General features: G+C 40.8%; 1 protein-coding gene across 1 annotated transcript in view; it reads left to right on the top strand.

Annotated features, from left to right (window-relative positions):
• The window catches only part of LOC140463021 (extracellular sulfatase Sulf-2-like), a 323741-nt gene that overhangs the window by 259510 nt on the left and 41639 nt on the right, over window positions 1–22592 (top strand). Inside the window, exons 12-14 of the mRNA XM_072556628.1 lie at window positions 5665–5793; window positions 10234–10290; window positions 10403–10529. Of these exons, the coding sequence (XP_072412729.1) occupies window positions 5665–5793; window positions 10234–10290; window positions 10403–10529 (313 nt within the window). The remainder of the gene's footprint in view (window positions 1–5664; window positions 5794–10233; window positions 10291–10402; window positions 10530–22592) is intronic.

Here is a 22592-nt window from a genome sequence, read left to right as displayed (position 1 = left end):
GCTAGTAGCAGTGGTGGACTCTCCCTCTTTATGGGCATTTAAACGGGCATATGGATAGGCATATGGAGGATAGTGGGCTAGTGTAGGTTAGGTGGGTTTGGATCGGCGCAACATTGAGGGCCAAAGGGCCTGTATTGCGCTGTCTTGTTCTATGTTCACCCTAAACCTATGCCCTCTAGTTCTGGACCCCCCGACCCCAAGGAAAAGACTTTGTCTATTTACCCTATCCATGCCCCTCATAATTTTGTAACCCTCTATAAGGTCACCCCTCCACCTCCGACGCTCCAGGGAAAACAACCCCTGCCTGTTTAGCTTCTCCCTATAGCTCAAATCCTCCAACCCTGGCAACATCCTTGTAAATCTTTTCTGAACCCGTTCAAGTTTCACAACATCTTTCTGATAGGAAGGAGACCAGAATTCCATGCAATATTCCAACAGTGGCCTAACCAATGTCCTATACAGCCACAACATGACCTCTCAACTCCTGTACTCAATCCTTTGGCCAATAAACGAAAGCATACCAAACGCCACCTTCACCTGCGACTCCACTTTCAAGGAGCTCTGAACCTGCACTCCAAGGTCTCTTTGTTCAGCAACACTCCCTCAAACCTTACCATTAAGTGTGTAAGTCCTGCTAAGATTTGCTTTCCCAAAATGCAGCACCTCGCATTTATCTGAATTAAACTCAATCTACCACTTGTTAGCCCATTGGCCCATCTGGTCAAGATCTTGTTGTAATCTGAGGTAACCCTCTTCGCTGTCCACTACACCTCCAATTTAGGTGCCATCTGCAAACTTACTACATATGCTCGTATCCAAATCATTTATGTAAATGACAAAAAGTAGAGGGCCCAGCACCGATCCTTGTGGCACTCCACTGGTCACAGGTCTCCAGTGGGTGGCACGGTGGCACAGTGGTTAGCACTGCTGCCTCACAGCGCCAGAGATCCGGGTTCAATTCCCGCCTCAGGCGACTCTCTGTGTGGAGTTTGCACGTTCTCCCCGTGTCTGCGTGGGTTTCCTCCCACACTCCAAAGATGTGCAGGTCAGGTGGATTGGCCATACTAAGTTGCCCGTAGTGTTAGGTAAGGGGTAGATGTAGGGGTATGGGATGGTTGCGCTTCGACGGGTGTGGTGTGGGCTTGTTGGGCCGAAGGGCCTGTTTCCACACTGTAAGTAATCTAATCTAATCTAATCTAAACCCTTCACCACCACTCTGTCTTCTACCTTTGACCGGTTCTGTATCCAAATGTCTGGTTCTCCCTGTATTCCATGAGATCTAACCTTGCTAATCAATTTCCCATGGGAAACCTTGTCGAATGCCTTACTGAAATCCATATAGATCACATCTACCACTCTGTCCTCATCAATCCTCTTTGTTACTTCTTCAAAAATCTTAATCAAGTTTGTGAGATATGATTTCCCACACAAAGCCATGTTGACTATCCCTAATCAGTCCTTTCCTTTCCAAATACATGTACATCCTATCCCTCAGGATTCCCACCACCAATGTCAGGCTCACTGGTCTATAGTTCCCTGACTTGTCCTTACCACTTTTCTTAAACAGGGAGGCACCACGTTAGCCAACCTCCAGTTTTCTTGCACCTCACCTGTGACTATCGATGATACAAATATTTCAGCAAGAGGCCCAGCAATCACCTCTCTAGCTTCCCACGGAGTTCTCGGGTACACCTGATCAGGTCCTGGGGATTTATCCATCTTTATGCATTTCAAGACATCCAGCACTTCCTCCTCTGTAATTTGGAGCTTTTGCAAGGTGTCACCATCTTTTTCCCTACAATCTGTGTCTTCCATATCCTTTTCCACAGTAAATACTGATGCAAAATACTCATTTAGTATCTCCCCCATTTTCTGCGGCTCCACGCAAAGGCTGCCTTGCTGATCTTTGAGGGACCCTATTTTTCTCTCTCATTACCCTTTTGTCCTTAATGTATTTGTAAAAACTCTTTGGATTCTCCCTAATTCTATTTGCCAAAACTATCTCATGTCCCCTTTTTGCCCTCCTGATTTCCCTCTTAACTATACTCCTACTGCCTTTATACACTTCTAAGGAATCACTCAATCTATCCTGTCTCTATCTGACATATGCTGAAAATGTGTTGCTGGAAAAGCGCAGCAGGTCAGGCAGCATCCAAGGAACAGGAGAATCAACGCTTCAGTCCTGAAGAAGGGTTTATGCCTGAAACGTCGATTCTTCTGTTCCTTGGATGCTGCCTGACCTGCTGCGCTTTTCGAGCAACACATTTTCAGCTCTGATCTCCAGCATCTGCAGTCCTCACTTTCTCCTCTATCTTACATATGCTTCCTCCTTTTTCTTAAACAAGCATTCAATTTCTTTAGTCATCCAGCATTTCCTATATCTATCAGCCTTCCCTTTCATCCTAACCGGAATATACTTTCTCTGGATTCTCGTTACCTAATTTCCGAAGGCTTCCCATTTTCTAGCCGTCCCTTTACCTGCGAACATCTGCTCCCAATCAGCTTTTGAAAGTTCTTGCATAATACCGTCAAAGTTAGCCTTCTGCAATTTAGGTGTTCAACTTTTAGACCTGTTCTATCCTTTTCCATCACTAATTTAAATCTAATAGAATTATGGCTGCTGGCCCCAAAGTGCTCCCCCACTGACACCTCAGTCACCTGCCCTGCCTTATTTCCCAAGAGTAGGTCAAGTTTTTCACCACCTCTAGTATGTACATCCACATACTGAATCAGAAAATTGTCTTGTACACACTTAACAAATTTCTCTCCATCTAAACTCTTAACACTATGGCAGTCCCAGTCTATGTTTGGGAAGTTAAAATCCCCTGCCATAACAACCCTATTATTCTTACAGATAGCTCAGATCTCCTTACAAGTTTGTTTCTCAATTTCCTCTGACTATTAGGAGGTCTATAAATACAATCCCAATAAGGTGATCATCCCTTTATTTCCGGGAATATTCTCTCTCAGCACAGCTGTAATACTATCCCTTATGAAAAATGCGACAAACCCACCTCATTGCCTCCCTTTCTATCCTTCCTGTAGCACTTGTATCCTGGAACATTAAGCTCCCAGTCCTGCCCATCCCTGAGCTGTGTTTCTGTAATTGCTATGAAATCCCAGTCCAATGTTCCTAGCCATGCCCTGAGTTCATCTGCCTTCCCATTGGCCCCTTGCATTGAAATAAATGCAGTTTAATTTATTAGTCCTATCTTGTCCCTTCCTGCCCTTACTATTTGACTCGCTTCTGTTCTCAACTATATCAGTCTCAGGTTGACCTCTTTCCTCACTATCTCCCTGGGTCCCAATCCCCCTACCTTACTAGTTTAAATCCTCCTGAGCAGCTCTAGCAAATTTCCCTGCCAGTATATTAGTCCCCTTCCAATTTAGGTGCAATCTGTCCATCCTTGTTCCCCAAAAGAGATTCACATATTTGGATCATTGGAATCCTTCTCCCATACACCAGCTCCTCAGCCATGCAGTCATCTGCTCTATCCTCCTATTCCTGCCCTCACTAGCTCGTACCACCAGGAGTAATCCAGACATTACTACTCTTGAGGCCCTCCTTTTTAAATTCCTGCCTAACTCTCTCTAATCTCCCTTCAGACTCTCAACCTTTTCCCTTCCTATATCATTGGTTCCAGTGTAGACAATGACCTCTTGCTGGCCTTTTTCTCCTGTGAGAACATTCTGCACCCTCTCTGAGACATCCTTGACCGTGGCCCCAGGGAAGCAACACACCATTCTGATTTTTCACTGCTGGCCACAGAAACATCTGTATGTACTCCGGGCTAGAGAATCCCCTAACACAATTGATCTCTTGGAACCCGACGTACCCCTCATTGCATTAGAGCCAGTCTCATTATCAGAAACTTGGCTGTTCGTGCTACGTTCCCCTGAGAATCCATCACCCTTTCTTCCCCCCCCCCACCCCCCAACTTTTTTGTCTGTACTTCTCCCTTTTTAAACTGCTGCTGTTTTGACTTTTTTTTTCCCCCAAAGTTCCAAAGCAATACAACAGCATATAAACCAGTAATTGCTGCTCCTGGAATTTGAGGAAATCACCTCCAGCACCTAAAATACCTCAAAAAAGGAGCAGCTGTTACAGCCAGAACTTTTCCTGGCCTCCATCTTGGATGTTGATAATTAGAAATTAAATCAAAACTGCAAATGAATGGGTCTTACTGCTATTGGAATATTAAAAACTTGCTGTTCTAGTCGCCCTAACCCAGGGTCGATAAATAGAAATAGCCACATCCCCTTGAATTCATGAGTCTAATGATTAAACCTTTGAGGCAATCCTGTTCAGAATATTTATATTAAACAGAAATTGTTCGAAATTATGTAGAATTACTTGCTTTAATTAAACAAATTGCTGAAGAGTTAGTGAAAGTAAATGTAGAATGTCACTTGCCTCAACTATATAATGGTTTAAATATTTATGTCATTAAAAAAGGCAAAATAAATATTATCATACAGAGGAAACTTTGCCCAGAACACTGAGTTTTAATATCAGTCTGACTAAAGTCATGATGATTTAATAAGTTATCCCAATCGATAGTTTCTGTTATTTGAGAAAGCAAAATATATCTCGAGCAAAGAGAAACAGGGATGTTAAATTTGACTCTGATGGTCTTTTCTGCATGTTAATTGCACTGAGTTTCCCCAGGGGTTAGCAAATGACCCATTATAGGCTAGCAAAGGTTCAACTTTAATCCCAGCCAGTTAGTGGATCTTTGGTGGGATTAGTTGGAGTACTTCAATTAGTCTTCTATATTTAGAAGAAAAAGTATGGGTGACATTTTCCTCTGAGCTGACCTTACGTTGAGAGTTAAAAATCACACAACAACAGGTTATAGTCCACCAAGTTTGTTTGGAAGCACTAGCTTTCGGAGTGCTGCTCCTTCATCAGGCAATGTTCCAAAAGCTGGTGCTTCCACATAAACCTTTTGGACTATAACCTGCTGTTGTGTGATTTTTAACTTTGTCCACCCCAGTCCAACACTGCTTCTCTACATCATTGTCAAAGAGTGCATGCATGGCAAGGGTCAGATGGCCTCTTTGACCATAAGGGTAAAGATCAAGTTGTTCAGAGTCCCCATTTGCACTCTGATACTGTGACAGTGCCTCCATTTCTATCCCCATTGTTTTGAATAGATTCAATATCAGTGTTATTCATTCAATTTAGAATTTACTGGTGAGGTGCAAGTATAAATATTTCCTGATCGATCAAGCTTATTATTATAGTTTCTTGAAAGAGTCTGTGTTAATCCCGTGGCTATGATAAGCAACCTTAGCTGCTCTGGAAGATTGTTCAGAACTCGGTGAATATTGAATATAATGTAAAAACAATGACTGCAGATGCTGAAAACCAAATACTGGATTCGTGGTGCTGGAAGAGCACAGCAGTTCAGGCAGCATCCAACGAGCAGCGAAATCGACGTTTCGGGCAAAAGCCCTTCATCAGGAATAAAGGCAGTGAGCCTGAAGTCCATGCTTCAGGCTCACTGCCTTTATTCCTGATGAAGGGCTTTTGCCCGAAAGGTCGATTTCGCTGCTCGTTGGTTGCTGCCTGAACTGCTGTGCTCTTCCAGCACCACTAATCCATTGAATATAATGGTCAGGGCAGAATTATGAATAATTCCTTTTGTTGTTTATTTCCAGAATTCCTCAACTTGTTCTAAATATAGACCTTGCCCCAACAATTTTGGACATTGCAGGTCTGGACATTCCAGCTGACATGGATGGCAAATCCATTCTAAAGCTTCTAGACACTGAAAAACCTGTTAACAGGTGAGAGGACCAGGATTTTATGTTGACTAAATAGGACTGCATCTGAGAAGCCATTAGAGTTTAGTTTTGCCTGGGTTGTTCCTTTGCTCAAATCAATGAGTCTGAACTTGAAAAACACACTGCGTACTATTGAGTTATTACATTTATTGCTTTATCAGATAACTTTGTTTGCTGCTGAAAAGATTAATTAAAATTGGTCACAGCAGAACACTTTAAGAATGTATGATGTTGAATACATAAGCATGGGCCTTCAATGACGTATTTCAGATTGCAGCTTGAAAAAAAATTATTAATGTGTTGGAAGAAAACACTGATAGAGAATACTTTTTCCTCAGGTGGTGGGGTGGGGGTTGCTGGGAGAGAGTCCAAAACTCGAGGACCCAGGTTTAGGGTGAGACGGGAAAGATTTAAGAAGGACCTGAGAGGTGATGTTTTCAGGCAGAGAATGTTCCAAGTATGGATTTGGCTAGCAGAGAAAGTGGTGGAGGCAGGTATAATTGCAACATTTAAAAGGTTTCTGAAAGGGCACATGAAGATGAAGGGTTTAGAGGGATACAGGCCATTTGCTAGCAAATGGGACTAGATCAGATTAGGGTGGTTCGTTGGTGCAGATGAGTTGGACCCAAGATTCCATTGCCATTGTGTAGGATTTTGACACTGAGTAGTTGATTGCAAAACTGTGTAAAGAAAATTATGTATCCCCTATTTATTACGCTGGGCATATAATATTTTGCAATAGAGTGGAAGTGTTTTGAATTTTATTTGCATTGAAATCAATGTAAGTAAGCGTTGTGGAATTTCTATAAGGAGTGTCTAATTAGTAGCAATAGTAATTTTCACAGATACCAATTGAAAATCTACCTCTATTAATTTCTATACCAACCTTTTGAAAAGGTTATTTTTAAAAGTGTGAATCCCAGTTGTTTTTGTGAGTTTAATGTATTTGCAGTGATTTTGGAGCTGAATGCCTAGTAATAAGAATTCCGTATTAGCAGCAGAGAAACTGAAGTATTGCACACCTTTTATTTTTCAGAAATTAAATGATGTGAGATGTAGCTTTCAAGGTGAATAATTATCGTTGTAAGGGGTCTATCTTAGCACTTCTTCATTAGTTTAGCTTCTGTGCTTTCTAAGCCATGCAATGTTTGTTGTTTCTACCTGTTAATTTGTATGGCAAATAATTAGGCTTTTTTTTGTTATAAGACAATATGTATTAATATTGACACTTGTGTCAATATGTGAACTAATTAAATAATGAGTGCAATGGCATAGCATCTAGCTAAACCATTACAGTGCAATAATCTCTTACAGGTCCAGGGAACAGAACAGTTTTTCTGAGCTAATGCAGTAGATGAGCTGAAAATGCTCGAAGTAATGGGTAGGATGGTAGCACATGTCAGAGAATGGAATTGTTCCAACATGGTAGAGGTCAGTCCAGCGGTGAGCAATGTGGAAACGTCCCAAAAATTAGCATCAGTTTGGGATCCCAACATGACCCCTCACTCTTCAGCTTTCTCTGGAGTAGTATTGGAGGTAAGCAGGGAGCTCCCTTGGATCGATCATGTAAGAAATGGCTTAAGGTTGTTAAGCCAATTTTGAAGTAGCTTAACCTCAAGGTCCAGATTTCCTTACCAGTGAACCATATTCCTGACTTATCAGTTACCCACCTGGATCACTGGGGTAATTGCAAACAAGCTGAGGAGACATCAATGAGACTGAAGAGCTGGAACCATGACTATCGAGATACCACTGTTCATAGAGAGTGTGTTCACTTCTTGACAGATGATTACCAACTTCTTGGAGGAAATGCCATTCATCTAGCATTGTATCCATCTACAGCTTTATTTCTGTACTGTCAGTCTTCACAACAGCATAAGAACACCTTGTGCAGCTGCCTATGCATTGAGAGGAAAGAGCAAAAGCACCATAACTAGCAAAGCTGCCTTATCCTCAAAGCGAGGAGATGGATGCCACAATCCGTCAACAGGAGACAAGGTCCCTCAGCCTAGGATCAACTTTCTTGTCAAGTTTGAATTTCAGTTCCTCAGGAGATTCTCCTGCAGTTCGTTGCTGATATCTGCAGACAGCAAGAACAAGACCTTTTTTTCCAGTGGAATGGTGGTTATGTATTGTCAAAGGCCAATGGGCTGCCTGCATTTGGAGTGCCCCCACTTAGCCATCCCCTGCCTCCCAAGGGAAAGGAGGACCTAATTAGAACTTAGAAGATGACAATGTAGTACAGGCCCTTCGGCCCTCAATGTTGCGTCAACCTGTGGAACCAATCTGAAGCCTATCAATCCTACACTATTCCATTTTTATCCATATGTTTATCCAGTGACCATTTAAATGCCATTAATTTTGGCAAGTCGACTACTGTTGCAGGCAGTGCACGCCACGCCCCTACTACTCTGAGTAAAGAAACTACCTCTGACATCTGTCCTATATCTATCAGCCCTCAGTTAAAGCTATGTCCCCTTCATGCTAGCCATCACTATCCAAGAAAAAAGGCTCTCACTATCCACCTTGTCTAACCCTCTGATTGTCTTATATCTCAATCAAGTCACCACTCAGTCACATCCTCTCTAACGAAAGCAGCCTCAAGTCACTCAACCTTTCCTCATACGACCTTCCCTCCATACCAGGCAACATCCCAGTAAATCTGCTCTGAATCCTTTCCAAAGCTTCCACATCCTTCCTATAATGGAGCCAAATGGCCAGTTTTCACCCTGTAGGGAAACTAATCTAATGCAGTGACCAGAACTGTATGTAATACTCCAAGTGCAGCCGCAACAGAGTTGTGTACATCTGCAACATGACCTTTGTGGTTCTGAAACTCAGTCCCTCTACCAATAAAAGCTAACACACTGTATACCACCTTAACAACCCAATCAACCTGGGTGGCAACTTTCAGGGATATATGTACGTGGACACAGAAATCTTTCTACTCTTCTGCACTACCAAGAATCTTAGCATGAACCTATTACTCTGTATTCCTGTTGCTCCTTCTGAATTGAATTACCTCAATTAGTGGAAGAAAACTGAAACATGGGTGTGAAGTGGCAATAGGAGATGAGTGAGTGAGAATGTTGGCTGTTCAGAGGGGGGAATGTGAGGTGATGTCTGCACAGGGAGGGGGGAGTGAAGCTGCAAAGTGCACTGTTTTAAGGCAAACCATTTTGGGTAAAACCAAATGTGAAGCTTACCAGCTGAAACTGTTCTGCTACTCATTTTTCTTGCCCCCAAGAGGCTCCAGGTTTTGGATGCTCTTTGTGCATAGTCTCCAGTTTGAAGGAAACAGTCCCCTGACTTAACTGGACCATGTGCATCTCTGTCGTTTTGCTTAGAGATGTTAGTTTTTTTTTCTGCCCGTCTTCGGGAGAGGTCCCCTCATTGCAACCCATCAGATTGCTCAGATAATAAGGAGAGAAATCCAGGCGTCAACCTTCTCCGTTCTCTGTGCCATTCTAGTAGCTGCCTGCAGCTGAGAAAATCCCAGTTCTGTGCTTTTCTAAAACGTGCCCTTCCTTTTGGAAACTTCTTTGAGAGAATTAATGTGTCACTCTTTTCTCCCTTCAAACTGGGGGGAGAATGGTATTTGTTTAATTTTGCTCCCTGGTGAGGAGTAACAATTGGTTATGCTGGGCAGAGAGTCTTGATGCAAACCTGAAAAAGTTTCTGCCTTTCCAGGAGAGATTATGGTGATAAGATTCCAGTTGGAGTTAAAAGTTTCAGGATGATATATTTTTGCTAACTTTGTTTCTCTCTCCACAGATTCTGCTTGACTCACTGCTTATTTCCAGCATTTTTAATTCAGATTTCCACCATTTCATAGAATCCCTACAGTGTGGAAACAGACCCTTTGACCCAATAAGTCCACACTGACCCTCCAAAGAGTAACCCACCCAGACCCATTCTCCTACCCTATTACCTTACATTTACCCCTGATTCATGTATCTAACCTACACATCCCTGAACACTGGGCAATTTTGCACGCCAATTCACCAGACCAGCACATCTTTGGATTGTTGGAGGAAGCCGGAGCATCCGGAAGAAACCCATGCAAACACAGAGAATGTGCAAACTCCACACACGCAGTCACCCAGAGGCTGGAATCGAACTCAGATCCCTGGTGCTGAGGCCGCAGTGCTAACCACTGTGCCACCTTGTTGTTCTTTTGTTATTACAACACAAAAATGGATCTAATTGTTTTTCAGATTCATGGTAATGTTAATTGCTTAATAATCCTCACAGGGCTAAAGACTAAATCTAGCTAATGGTAATCTAGCCTTCAGTAAAGCAGGTTAGTTTTGGTCAGTTACTATTTTGTTCAAATTATAGTGCACCTAAAAAAGGAATGCTGATTACCTAGATTTCAACTGCACTGATAGTTCATGTTTATATGTTCTAAGTTCAATAATGTAACTATTATTTAATTCTCAGGTTCAACTCAAACAAGAAAACAAAAATATGGCGAGATTCTTTTCTTGTGGAAAGAGGGTATGTTATTAACGTTGTCTTAAAACATAATGTGAAGTTTTTTCAAATTTCCATCTTCATCATTGTGATAGCCAATATTAAAGGAGCAGTGTTTTTCTTTTCATTTTGTTAGTAAGCTGCTCCACAAGAGGGATGAGAGTAAGAACACCCAAGAGGAAAATTTTCTGCCGAAGCATGAAAGAGTGAAAGATCTTTGCCAGAAGGCAGAATACCAGACACCTTGTGAGCAGTTTGGCCAGGTAGATTTATTCCGTCACCTGACGTTGATGAACTGTATGGCAAAGGCAGTAAAACAGACCATATGGTGCAAGCACTTCACAGACCTTCCAGGAATTGCGATTATTTCTGTAGTACTTATGTAATAATTCATAAATGACTGTGATTATGTGCAATTTGATTGAAAGGCCCATACTATGCAACTGGTGCACTTCAGTTTAAAAGATCTGGATGTGTGGGAGTGAACAAAAACACAATCGTGGGACAGAACATTGCACAGTGAGGAAAAGACAGAAATATCAGTATTCTAAATTGGTATAATAATCCCAAGTTTTCAGATAAACACTTGAATGAAAGAGAGTCTTCTTTAGATTTTGTTTCTGATATGACATTTTATTCTGTCAATTTACATCCACCATTTTATAATATGTAAACTTGATTTTCAGTCCATTAGGGATTATGAAACATTGCTGCCAGAAAGTCTGAAGATTAAATAGTACTTAGCCACATTGTACTGTCGAATAGTAGCAGTTTAATGTGGTGTGGGTTCTCACCCACTGGATCCTGCATTAAATCTCCCATGGCTCATCTTGTTTAGAATCATTACCAGCTGCCAGATTGAATAAGGAGTACTTCATTTGTCTGGGTTGGTTTTGAACTCAATAGAACATTATTTCTAAACAAAAAGAAGTCAGTTAAAGGTGCCAAAGTCTACAAAGAATCTTGAGACACATCATTGCCTGCCCAGTCCTTGCTGGATGTCACAGCCCATGGTTGAGTGTCAATTTGTCCTTCAAGAAAGAGGCAGTATATCAGTAAATGTGATGTAATGAATTGGGTGATATCATTTCCATGGTTTAAGAGCTGGGAGTATGTAAATTAAGAGTTGCGGCTTGTGGTTATGCTAAGTGTAAGCAAGTGAGGTGAAGCTTTGAAAGTGAGGTATGAGTCATACCTAATAGAGACTGCTGGTGACCAAATGGCAGGGTCGAGTATATTCAACAGGCTACTGCAGCAGCTGGAATGATGTGGTATCTCAAAATACATTGACTAAACTTTTTAGCTTAATTCACATGATGTCACTGAACTTTTTGCCTGACTCAATCCAGGTCTCAAGGGCTGGTCTGCTCTCATTTTCTGTATTGGCTGTTGTTTCTCAATACTTATTGGGTGGCCTCCTGGATCCCTATGGATTGCAGCACTGCTCCTCCACATTACCTTCTATGGTCTCCCTTTTATAGTTAAATTGCTTTTGCCCAAAAGCAGAGCTCACTCCAGAAATTGATGTTGGGTCATGGGGAGCTGCAGAGCATCAAATCCAGACCCATGTCTATGACATTTGTAGTCTCAGAACTCATTTGTGTTGAAAAATTCTTCCTCAATTATTATTTGATCTGCTGTGTGCCTATGCCCCTTCTAACACTTATCTCCAAGATCTCTTGGTGGTAATGAGTGCAGTGACCTTGATCAGCTGACCCTTATATTGCCATTTTTCATTTTTGATTCATTTACATTCGAGAAAACATATGGTTGGACAAGAACATTGATCACAACTTGCTTGGTTTTGTACTGTACTCTTAGTTCTGTAATTAAGATTGTTAGCCATGTTAATTATTGTTCTTTCAATTGGAAAATGAAGATAATTCACTTCCAATACATTTACTTTAATTCTACTTTAATTTAATTCAATTCAATTTTAATTTCTAACTTTGTTCCTACTCTTTAATAACTCTAAGTATCAGATCATATTAAGTTTTGGATGTAAGTTTGCTCGCTGAGCTGAAAGGTTCCTTTCCAGATGTTTCATTACCTTACTAGGTAACCTCTTCAATGGACCTCATGTGAAGCAATGCTAAAAAATTCTGCTCGGCATACATTTAGTAAATGTATGCTAAGGGGTCTGAATAGTCTGGCAGTCATTTCCGAGATGTCTTTGATGTAGGGGAGAGTGGCTAGGGTTTCTGGATGTGTTTTGACTGCTTGTTTGGGTTTGTTGCTGTGTTCATTGGGTACCCGTTCTTTTTGTATTCGTGGTATAGGTGATTTTCATCTGCTCTGCGTAGTTTGAAGACTCTGGTTTGAAGGCCCCTTGGCATCATAGCCCACAAACCCACCAACACACTAAAACAGAACCTAATGAACTTGTAAGGCCCTATACAGACAATGAGCAAAACTAATGTCATTTATAAAATACCATGCAAGGACTGTAACAAACACTACATTGGACAAACAGGCAAAAAACTAGCCACCAGGATACATGTACACCAACTAGCCACAAAAAGATATGACCTTCTCTCACTAGTATCCTCACATATGGATGAGGAAGGACACCACTTCGACTGGGACAATACATCCATTCTAGGACAAGCCAAACAAAGACACGCACGAGAATTCCTAGAAGCGTGGCATTCCAACTGGAACTCTATCAACAAACACATGGAGTTAGACCCCATCTACTACCCCCGAGAAAAGGACACGAAGTGATTTCACCACAGGAAATGACATCACCAACCCAAAGAAACCCAAACATTTAAATAGAAAGCAGGAATTTTCAGCATTGCTTTGCCTGAGGTCCATTGAAGATGTTACCTAGTAAGGTAACGAAACGTCTGGAAATGAACTTTTCAGCTCAGCGAGTAAACCTACATCCAAAACCACAACCTGAGTTACACACCTTCTCAAAACTCGCTAAAATCATATAAAGTTTAATTACTTTCTAGTCTTTCAGAAATGTTTTTAGATTTACATTTCCTGTACCTTGTCCCCATCATTCATAATTATTAGGTCAAGATAAACACCATTTCTTGTGGATTCCTTTACAAATTCATAAGGCAGCTGTGCATTACATTTATCAGCACCTGATTCTAAACCGTTTGAATTTTGCTAATCAATGGTAGATTATATGCATTAAGAATGAATCTCCGACTAAAATATCCTCAAATACCTGCTCCAAACTACCTTTCTGTATTTCTTCATTGAGCAGCTGTTCAGCTTTTTTGTAACTCTATTTTGTACCCCTTGAGTTAGCTTGAATATTTTTTTCCCTTTAAAGATTTCTATCAGCCTTACTTACATAAGTCACCTCCTTAATTCCATAGGTTCCATTATTTTATCATCTTATTTAGTGCTCTAATTAATGCATTTTTTTTTTGGTATGGTACATATCCCCTGTCTTTCCAAATGGCCATTATCAAAGTGTATGTCAAAGGTTAAATGTATGAACATACAGATCTGCACTCCCATTGAGTAGATACCACTGACAATAATCAAGCCTAGAGGAACATTCTCTTGTTCTTCCCCCAATCATGTTTAGCTTGTGAATAATATTCTGACAGCATGCTACTCACTATTGTCCTATTTATACAAAAACACAAATGCACACATACAAATATACAGGTATGTGTGAAATATTATTTTTTCATTATATGTACCTGAAGGAATTGCACTGTTAAATGGGTCTGAGACTAAAATAAGGAACCCGCAACTTCCAAGTAAGGACTCAAAGCAAGTACAGGATTTATTGTGTAAATTCCATTTGAAATGATTTCAATATGCCTTCTAGGTTGGAAGCAGCATGTTAAGTGTGATCCCCTTCATGAAGAAAGACCAGTCTTGGTCTTCTCATAATGTGCAACATTAAATTTATACCAGTAATTGTCTAACAGATGGTCAAACCAATTCCTTTGGCAGAGTTTTTAACATAAATTTAAACAAGCTGTCATAACTTTGCTACATTAAAGATCACAATTCCAGAAGAGGTCAATATTACCTTTTTTAAATGTAATTAACTGTTAATATTGTGGCTGCAAAGAATAATTTATCGCCATAAAGTGGATTATTATGCAATGTGTGCTGCATACTGGGTGGTGTTAATGTTGATGCTGCAGGCCTTCTCATTTGCATGAATTCAATTTTATGTTCATTGAAAGTTGGGAAAAAAGCCACTTTAGTTTGGTTGTGTATGTTCAGTATGTTTTGTGCTTGGCTCATACACTGTGTATATGAAGTTATAATGGTCATAATAGCCTTGGTTTTGATATAAAGTCAGGAATTACTATTTTTATTTGCAGATGCAGACAGTTGGGTTGTTTTATCCTAGGAATGGGCAAGTGGCATTTGCCTCTTCAGTTCTGAAGCATCATACCAGACTTGAAACATCAATCTCATTTTCTCTGCAGATGCTGCCAGACCTGCTGAGTTTCTCCAGCACTGTTTCTTTCAGATTTGCAGCATTTCCAGTGTTTTGCTTTTATTCAAGTATATCTTTTCTTAGTTTTCAGCTCTCAAATATATATTTATGATTAGCTGTTTGATTTGATTTATTCTAGTTACGTATACCCAAATGCAGTGAAAAGTTTTGTCATGTGCAGTGTACAGGCAGATCATAGCAAACAAGGACATACAGATCACAGGGTGCTTAGAGCAAGACATACATGTTACACTGCACAGGAAGTGTGCAAAGCAACATCACCATTAGCAAGATCAACACTATTTGAGGTTAGAGAGTCCACTCATCAGTCTAATATCGACAGTGAAGAAACTGTTCTTGAGCCTTTTGGTGTGTGTGCTCAAGCTTCTGTATTCTCTGCCTGATGGAAAAGGTTATAGGAGAGCATTACAGATGTGGGATGGATCTTTGATGTTGGCAGCCTTGCCATGGCCATGAGAAGTGTAAATGGAATTGATGGATGGGAGGTTTGCTTCTGTGTGATGGATGGGAAGTTCGCTTCGGTGATGGTCTGGGCTGTGCTCTCAACCTTGTGTAATTTCTAATGGCCCTGGGCAATGCAGTTGTCATGCCAGGCTGTTATGTACCTGGATAAAATGCTTTCTATGATGTCTGTGTGGAAATTGGTGAGGGTCCTTATTGACATACTGAATTTGCTAAGCTGCCTGAAGAAGAAGAAGACGTGTTGTTGTGCTGCCTTGACCATCGCACCTATGTGGGAAGTCCAGGACAGATTATCAGTTATTGTCACTCCTAGGATCTTGATGCTCTCAACCCTCACTCCATGGATATAGATGGGCTGTGCCGTCCTCCTTTCTTTCTGAAGTTAATGATCACTTCTTTTGCTGATCTTGAAAGAGAGGTTGTTATCATTGCACCACGACATCAAGCCCTCTACCTCCTCTCTGTATTCTGACTTATCATTCATTGATATCCAACCTACCATGGTGGCATCATCAGCAAATTTGTATGTGGTGTCTGTTTGGAATTTGGCTAAGTGCAGTCATGAGTGTACAGGGTCTACAGTAGGGAGCTGAGAATGCATCCTTGGGGGGAGCTCCAGTATTGAGGGTTTTCATGGAGGAGGTGCAGTTGTCTATCTTCACTGCAGTCCTTGGGTCAGGAAGCTGAGGATCCAGTTGCAGTCGACAGAGTCAAGACCCTAGATCTTGGAGTTTTAAGATTTGTCTGTAGGGGATTGTGGTGTTGAAGGCAGAGCTATAGTTGTTGAGTAGGAGTCTGATGTAGGTGAACTTGTTGTCCTTGATGTGAAATTTAATATTTCAGGGATGAGTATAGGTCTAGGGAAATGGCATCCGCTATGGCCCTGTTAAGTTGGTGGGAAATTGCAGAGAATTGAGGTAGGATGGGAAGCTGGTGTTGATGTGGGCCATGACCAGCCCCTCAAAGCACTTTATGATTATGGTGGTCAGAGAAACTGGACGATAGTCATTAAGTCACTTTGCATGTGTTTCCTTTGGTATTGGGATGATGGAACTCAGCTTCAAACACGTGGGGACTTCAGCTTGTAGGAGGGAGAGTAAATCATGACTATTTATTGAACTATATGAAATATGAATCAATTATTGGGGAATATAAACCTACAAATACACAATGTTTAAGTAATGGTTGTTCCTAGCAGAAATGTTGTTTTTTGAACAGATTCTACTGATTAAATTATCTCTTCAAACAAATTATCATAGTTTATCACCTTGCAAAAATTACTCCGTAATTGCTGACACTGATTTGAAATGTACCATTCTGAAAGATTTGTGTCCACTGAATGGAAATTACAATGCATCTGCAGTAGTCATCCTTCAGCCCTTGTCGAGCAGTTCATGATCATTTAATTGGTTAAATGCTGTGCAGTGCCCAAATTTGGATAGAAATGTGTCAACATGTTCAAACAATCAGATCACATTGACTGATGAGATCCAGGATGTACCACTTCTGTTTATAATGCAATAGCACAATTAAAGCTCTGGCATCCTTAATGATTTGCGAAATGACGAGTTTAGAAGAAAGCTGAACAGTTTGCTCAATAAAGGAATACATAAAGGTAGTTGACAGCAAGTGTTTGAGGGTATTTTAGTGGGAGATTCGTGAGATCTGCCCCAGGGATGCTTAAAAATAAAGAAGTTTGATTCTTCTTGTCACTGAAAGAGGCCGTTAGAAAGTAGAAACAACAGATTAAAAAGAAACCACTAATACCAAATAGAAAGATAAAGTTGTTGTTGTTGTGAAGTAGTAGTTTAAGACAAATGTAAACACAAGAGAAATAATAACTTCTATATTGCATTGTACTGAACCGTTGAAATGTTGGGAGGTTAGAGTGGTATAGATACTAGGATAAACTCACTGTTTTCTTTCTATCAGGTATTGGTCTGGTCTAGTTGTTCATTGTCAGCAGTATAATTGCTGGGGCCCTGAGATCCATCCTGTGTCCAACCTATCCAGAACTACAAGCTTTGTATCATACTCCAGCTTAAAACTGTGCATTTATTTTTTTTCCCCCAGTGTTCTGAGTTGTTTTCAAAGCCATGTGGCCATACTCCTGTTGCCCATCGAGTCCCCCATACATCATTGTCCACTGTCCCCTCGCCATGGCACATGACTCTCAGAACTTAAGTGCTTTCCCCCAATCTCACTTTGTTCCTGCCCACCCACCCCCAGCTCACTTTCCCTTTGCAATAGTTATTCTGACAACTTGACTCTGCTAACATTTTCAATTATTATTTTCAATCCTATTTTCTGTTTTGTACCCTGTTAATAGAAACTACTAAAGGAATATAAATTATTGCTGCAGCTGGTAGTGATGGACTTAACCAAAAATAGATCCCTCCTTGGGGGAAGGGAAAATCTGGAAGGAATTGAAATCACAGAGACAGAGCTGATGTTCTGAGGTCTGTTTTTCTCACATTCTGTGAACTGCACAACATGTGCCATCAGTATGTGCAAATTGATTGTATACAGGTGTACTATACAAACGTATAGTGCAGCACCAGACGAATGCACGTGTTACACAGCTGGGATGTGGCGTATGAGGCTTCTAAGTTTCACCAGTAACAACTAAACTAGTTAAAATAACAATTTCCTCTACACATTATTAAAACAACTCAAAAGTTCAAAATTTCTTTTATTCCCCATTTATTCTTCTTTGCTCTTGTTGAAATAGTCTAGTATCTCAAATCTCCACGCACAATTCTAATTTCCCATTCCTGGATTCCTCCTAATGAATTAATGTTGCACACAAGAACAGCTGTCTGGTACCAGGAGACATGCTACTTAGCATTTATGTCAGTGACACTTTGTGGCAGTGTGATCAAACGCATTATTTCTGAAAGCATGAAACGCACAGGGACTACACTAAACAAACCTCTGGGCACTGATGTGTGCACATCAGGATTAAGCACAGATCTATGCATCTCCAGTAGCTCATCAGTTCACTATGCAATAATCCATCAGTGCTGTTCCAGCACCTGGGAAGCATTTAATCGTAAACCCCGAGCAAAGCCAGCAATACACAGAGCACAAGGGAAAAATGCAGAGGTGAAATGTCTTCAATAAAAATTTTGCAAGTACTGAAAAATTTCAGGTTGCAGTTTTTTTTCCTTTGTCTAGAATGAGAGTGTCATATATCAAAAAAACAACAATATCTTTTGATGTTCACTAGAAATTCATGATATTGGCAATCTTCACTGTCACAGTCAGACACAAAGATAGCTTCAAGGATATTGTTTCAGAAGTCCAGTCATTTTCAGAATCTGTCCTACAGATCAGGTCTCCTTACCCCAACCTAATACTGAAAACAGCATTTTGCCATCAAACATGTAAAACACATCATCAATTCAGTCCTTGTTGCAAAAGTCTGTTAATTCCAACTTTGCTAAAGGACAGTAGCGTATTTCTCAACTCATGCAGATAAGTAACAATGAAGGAGGCAATTTGACCCATCTAGTTTGGATAATCCAAGATGGAGGATGGGAAAAATTTCTGGCTGTAACAGCTACTCCTTTTTTTTTGAGATATTTTAGGTGTTACAGGTGATTTCCTCTATTTCCAGGAGCAGCAATTACTGTTTTATATGCTGTTGCATGTTTTGGAACTTTGAAGAAAAAAAAAGTCAAAACAACAGTAGTCTTAAAAGGGAGAGGAATAGACAAAGGAAGCACATTGAGGTCAGTGCAGGAGAGAGAGAAAGAAACTGACAGAGCTGTGAACCTGCACAGTTACTGCCTTTGCCATTTGAATTCATGTATCGCTGGACATCTGAGTACATCTGGGAAAATGAACAAACAGTGAAATTCACAACTGATCTTGGAGGAACCTGTTTGGGAGAGGTCACAGCACAGAGACAGATAAGTGGATATTTTAAGGATGGCCTTACAATAAGTCTGCAGTAGTAAGTAGCATGGATTCTTTCTTGATTTTATGTTTTATTGAGATATCTCTCTTGATTAAACTTAAAATGTAAGCCATAAGTATTAATTTAACCTGGACCAGTGTTTTGTAGAGGAATAAGACGGTGCTATTTTCTGGGTCTGTAGATTGTGAAGGAACAAAAATGGCCTTTAGTAGAATGATATGATCATCTTTTCGGATGTGGGAGTTTAAGGAGAGTTTATGGGTTACTGGGGATTATATCTGCAATAAATGCTGTTGATTGTGAACCCTATCAGATCGAATGGATCGGTTAGAGTGGCCAGCAGCGAAAAATCAGAATGGTGTGTTGCTTCCCTGGTGCCAGGATCAAGGATGTCTCGGAAGGTGCAGAATGTTCTCAAGAGGGAGAGGGGCCAGCAGAAGATCATTGTACACATTGGAACCAATGACATGGGAAGGGAAAAGATTGAGATTCTGAAGGGTGATTACCGAGAGTTAGGCAGGAATTTAAGGAGGTCTGAGACAGTAGTAATATCTGGATTACTCCTGGTGCTGCAAGCTAGTGAGGGTAGGAATTGGAGAATAGAGCAGATTAATGCATGGCTGAGGAGCTGGTGTGTGGGAGAAGGATTCATGTTTTTGGATCATTGGAATCTCTTTTAGGGTAGAACTGGCCTGTACAAGAAGGATAGATTGCATCTAAATTGGAAGAGGACTAATATACTGGCAGGGAGATTTGCTCGAGCTGTTTGGGAGGATTTAAACAAGTAAGGTGAGAGGGTGGGACCCAATGAGATCGTGAGGAAAGAGATCAGTCTGAGACTGGGACAGTTGAGAACAGAAGTGAGTCAAACAGACAGGGCAGGCAGGGACAAAGCAGAGAACAAGGTAGGACTGATAAATTAAACTGCATTTATTTCAATGTAAGGGGCCTAACAAGGAAGGCAGATGAACTCCGAGCATGATTAGGAACATGGGACCGGGATATCATAGCAATTACAGAAACATGGCTCAGGAATGGACAGGACTGGGAGCTTAATGTTCCAGGATACAAATGCTACAGGAAGGGCAGAAGAGAGGAGGGGGAGTGGCATTTTTGATAAGGGATAGCATTGCAGCTGTACTTAGGGAGGATATTCCCAGAAATACATCCAGGGAAGTTATTTGGGTGGAACTGAGAAATAAGAAAGGGATGATCATCTTATTGGGATTTTACTATAGACCCCCTAATAGTCCAAGGGAAATTGAGAAACAAATTTGTAATGAGATCTCAGTTATCTGTAAGAATAATAGGGTAGTTATGGTAGGGGATTTTAACTTTACAAACATAGATTGGGACTGCCATAGTGTTAAGGGTTTAGATGGAGAGGAATTTGTTAAGTGTGTACAAGACAATTTTCTGATTCAGTATGTGGATGTACCTACGAGAGAAGGTGCAAAACTTGACCTACTCTTGGGAAATAACTCGGTAGGTGACTGAGGTGTCAGTGGGGGAGCACTTTGGGGCAGTGACCATAAATCTATTAGTTTGAAAATAGTGATGGAAAAGGATAGACCAGATCTAAAAGTTGAAGTTCTAAATTGGGGAAAAGCCAATTTTAACAGTATCAGGCCAGAACTTTCAAAAGCTGATTGGTTGGCAGATGTTCGCAGGTAAAGGGACGGCTGGAAAATGGAAAGCCTTCAGGAATAGATAACGAGAATCCAGAGAAAGTACATTCCTGTTAAGGTGAAAGGAATGGCTGTTAGGTATAGGGAATGTTGAATAACTAAAGAAATTGAGGGTTTGGTTAAGAAAAAGAAGGAAGCATATGTCCGGTATAAACAGGATAGATCGAGTTTAAAGGCAGTAGGAGTATACTTAAGCGGGAAATTAGGAGGGCAAAAAGGGGACATGAGATAGCTTTGGCAAATAGGGTTAAGGAGAATCCAAAGGGATTTATAAATATATTAAGGCAAAAGGGTAACTAGAGAGAGAATAGGGTCCCGCAAAGATCAACAAGGCGGCCTTTGTGTGGAGCCGACGAAAATGGAGCAGATACTAAACAAGTACTTTGCGTCAGTATTTACTGTGGAAAAGGACGTGGAAGATATAGAAGATATCGGAGAGGCTGAACAGGTTGGGGCTGTTTTCCCTGCAGTGTTGGAGGCTGAGGGGTGAGCTTATAGAGGTTTATAAAATTATGAGGGGCATGGATAGGGTAAATAGACAGTCTTTTCCCTGGGGTCGGGGAGTCCAGAATTCGAGGGCATAGGTTTAGGGTGAGAGGGGAAAGATATGAAAGAGACCTAAGGGGCAACTTTTTCACGCAGAGGGTGGCACATGTATGGAATGAGCTGCCAGAGGAAGTGGTGAAGGCTAGTACAATTGCAACATTTAAAAGGCATTTGGATGGGTATATGAATAGGAAGGATTTGGAGAGATATGAGCCGAGTGCTGGTAGTTGAGACTAGATTGGGTTGAGATATCTGGTCGGTGTGGACGGGTTGGACAGAAGGGTCTGTTTCCATGCTGTACATCTCTATGAATCTAGTACATCTTCCCATAGATGTCCGTGTTCGCTATTATTGCATCTGTACAGTTGGTTCTTGAATAATTGCAAAGAAGCACTTCAATTTCCTTACCCTGAGTTATAATATCACTGTGTGCAACTTAGCAAACTCAACTATATTATTTGGTATCATCTGCAAATCTGTAACCAACTTTGATTATTCTTTTAATTTTGTGTGTTGAATTTGTAAAATTGGAAATGATAGGGATCCCAAAATTACGATCTGGGTCGCTTTACTCAATGTATTTTCCGATCTGCCAGCATCTCCAAATCCAGCACCAGATCCTTTCTTGCATGCAGCAACTTCATTATGCACCGTAAAGTCTTATTTATATACCTATAGTATTCAGCTTGTGTGTAACCTTCCATGCGAAGTTTTCTGGAAATCTAAAGAAAAGAGAGAATTTGCATTTATACAACATTGTGTGGCATATAAATGCAGAAGTCCAAAGCAATGTTTGCAATTTGAATTTTAGATTTGAGAAAAGTGTAAGGAAAAAGCAAAATTTAAAAAAAACTCTCTGCTTATTCTTCAAACTAACGCTATTGTATTTGAATTCCAAATACTATCAAACACAGTACTGAAAACAAACAATGCGGGAGATCACAGTGGGTAAGGCAGCATCCGTGGAGAGAAAGCAAGTGAATGTTTTGAGTCTAGATGACACTTCTTCAGAGCTGAAGTGAAGCGTGGAGGGGGCAGCATGGGGGAGGAGGAGTAGGGGTTGGGGTTGGAGTGCTAGGGGAGAAAGGGTATGGATAGTCCAGATTAAGTGATTGGAATGTGAGGACAGCAGAACAATGGTGTGTCTGACTGCCAGACTGGAAAGAACAGACAGTCCCACCGAACTAGGCTGAGGGGAGAGAGGACCTAGTGACAGAAAACAAGAATAACTAAAAGAAAGGGAAGGAATAAAAGAGTT

This window comes from Chiloscyllium punctatum, chromosome 37, assembly GCF_047496795.1.
Source record: "Chiloscyllium punctatum isolate Juve2018m chromosome 37, sChiPun1.3, whole genome shotgun sequence".
NCBI lineage: Eukaryota > Metazoa > Chordata > Chondrichthyes > Orectolobiformes > Hemiscylliidae > Chiloscyllium > Chiloscyllium punctatum.
The sequence above is the reverse complement of the archived record's forward strand: the minus strand, read 5'-3'. Positions and strand labels throughout refer to the sequence as shown.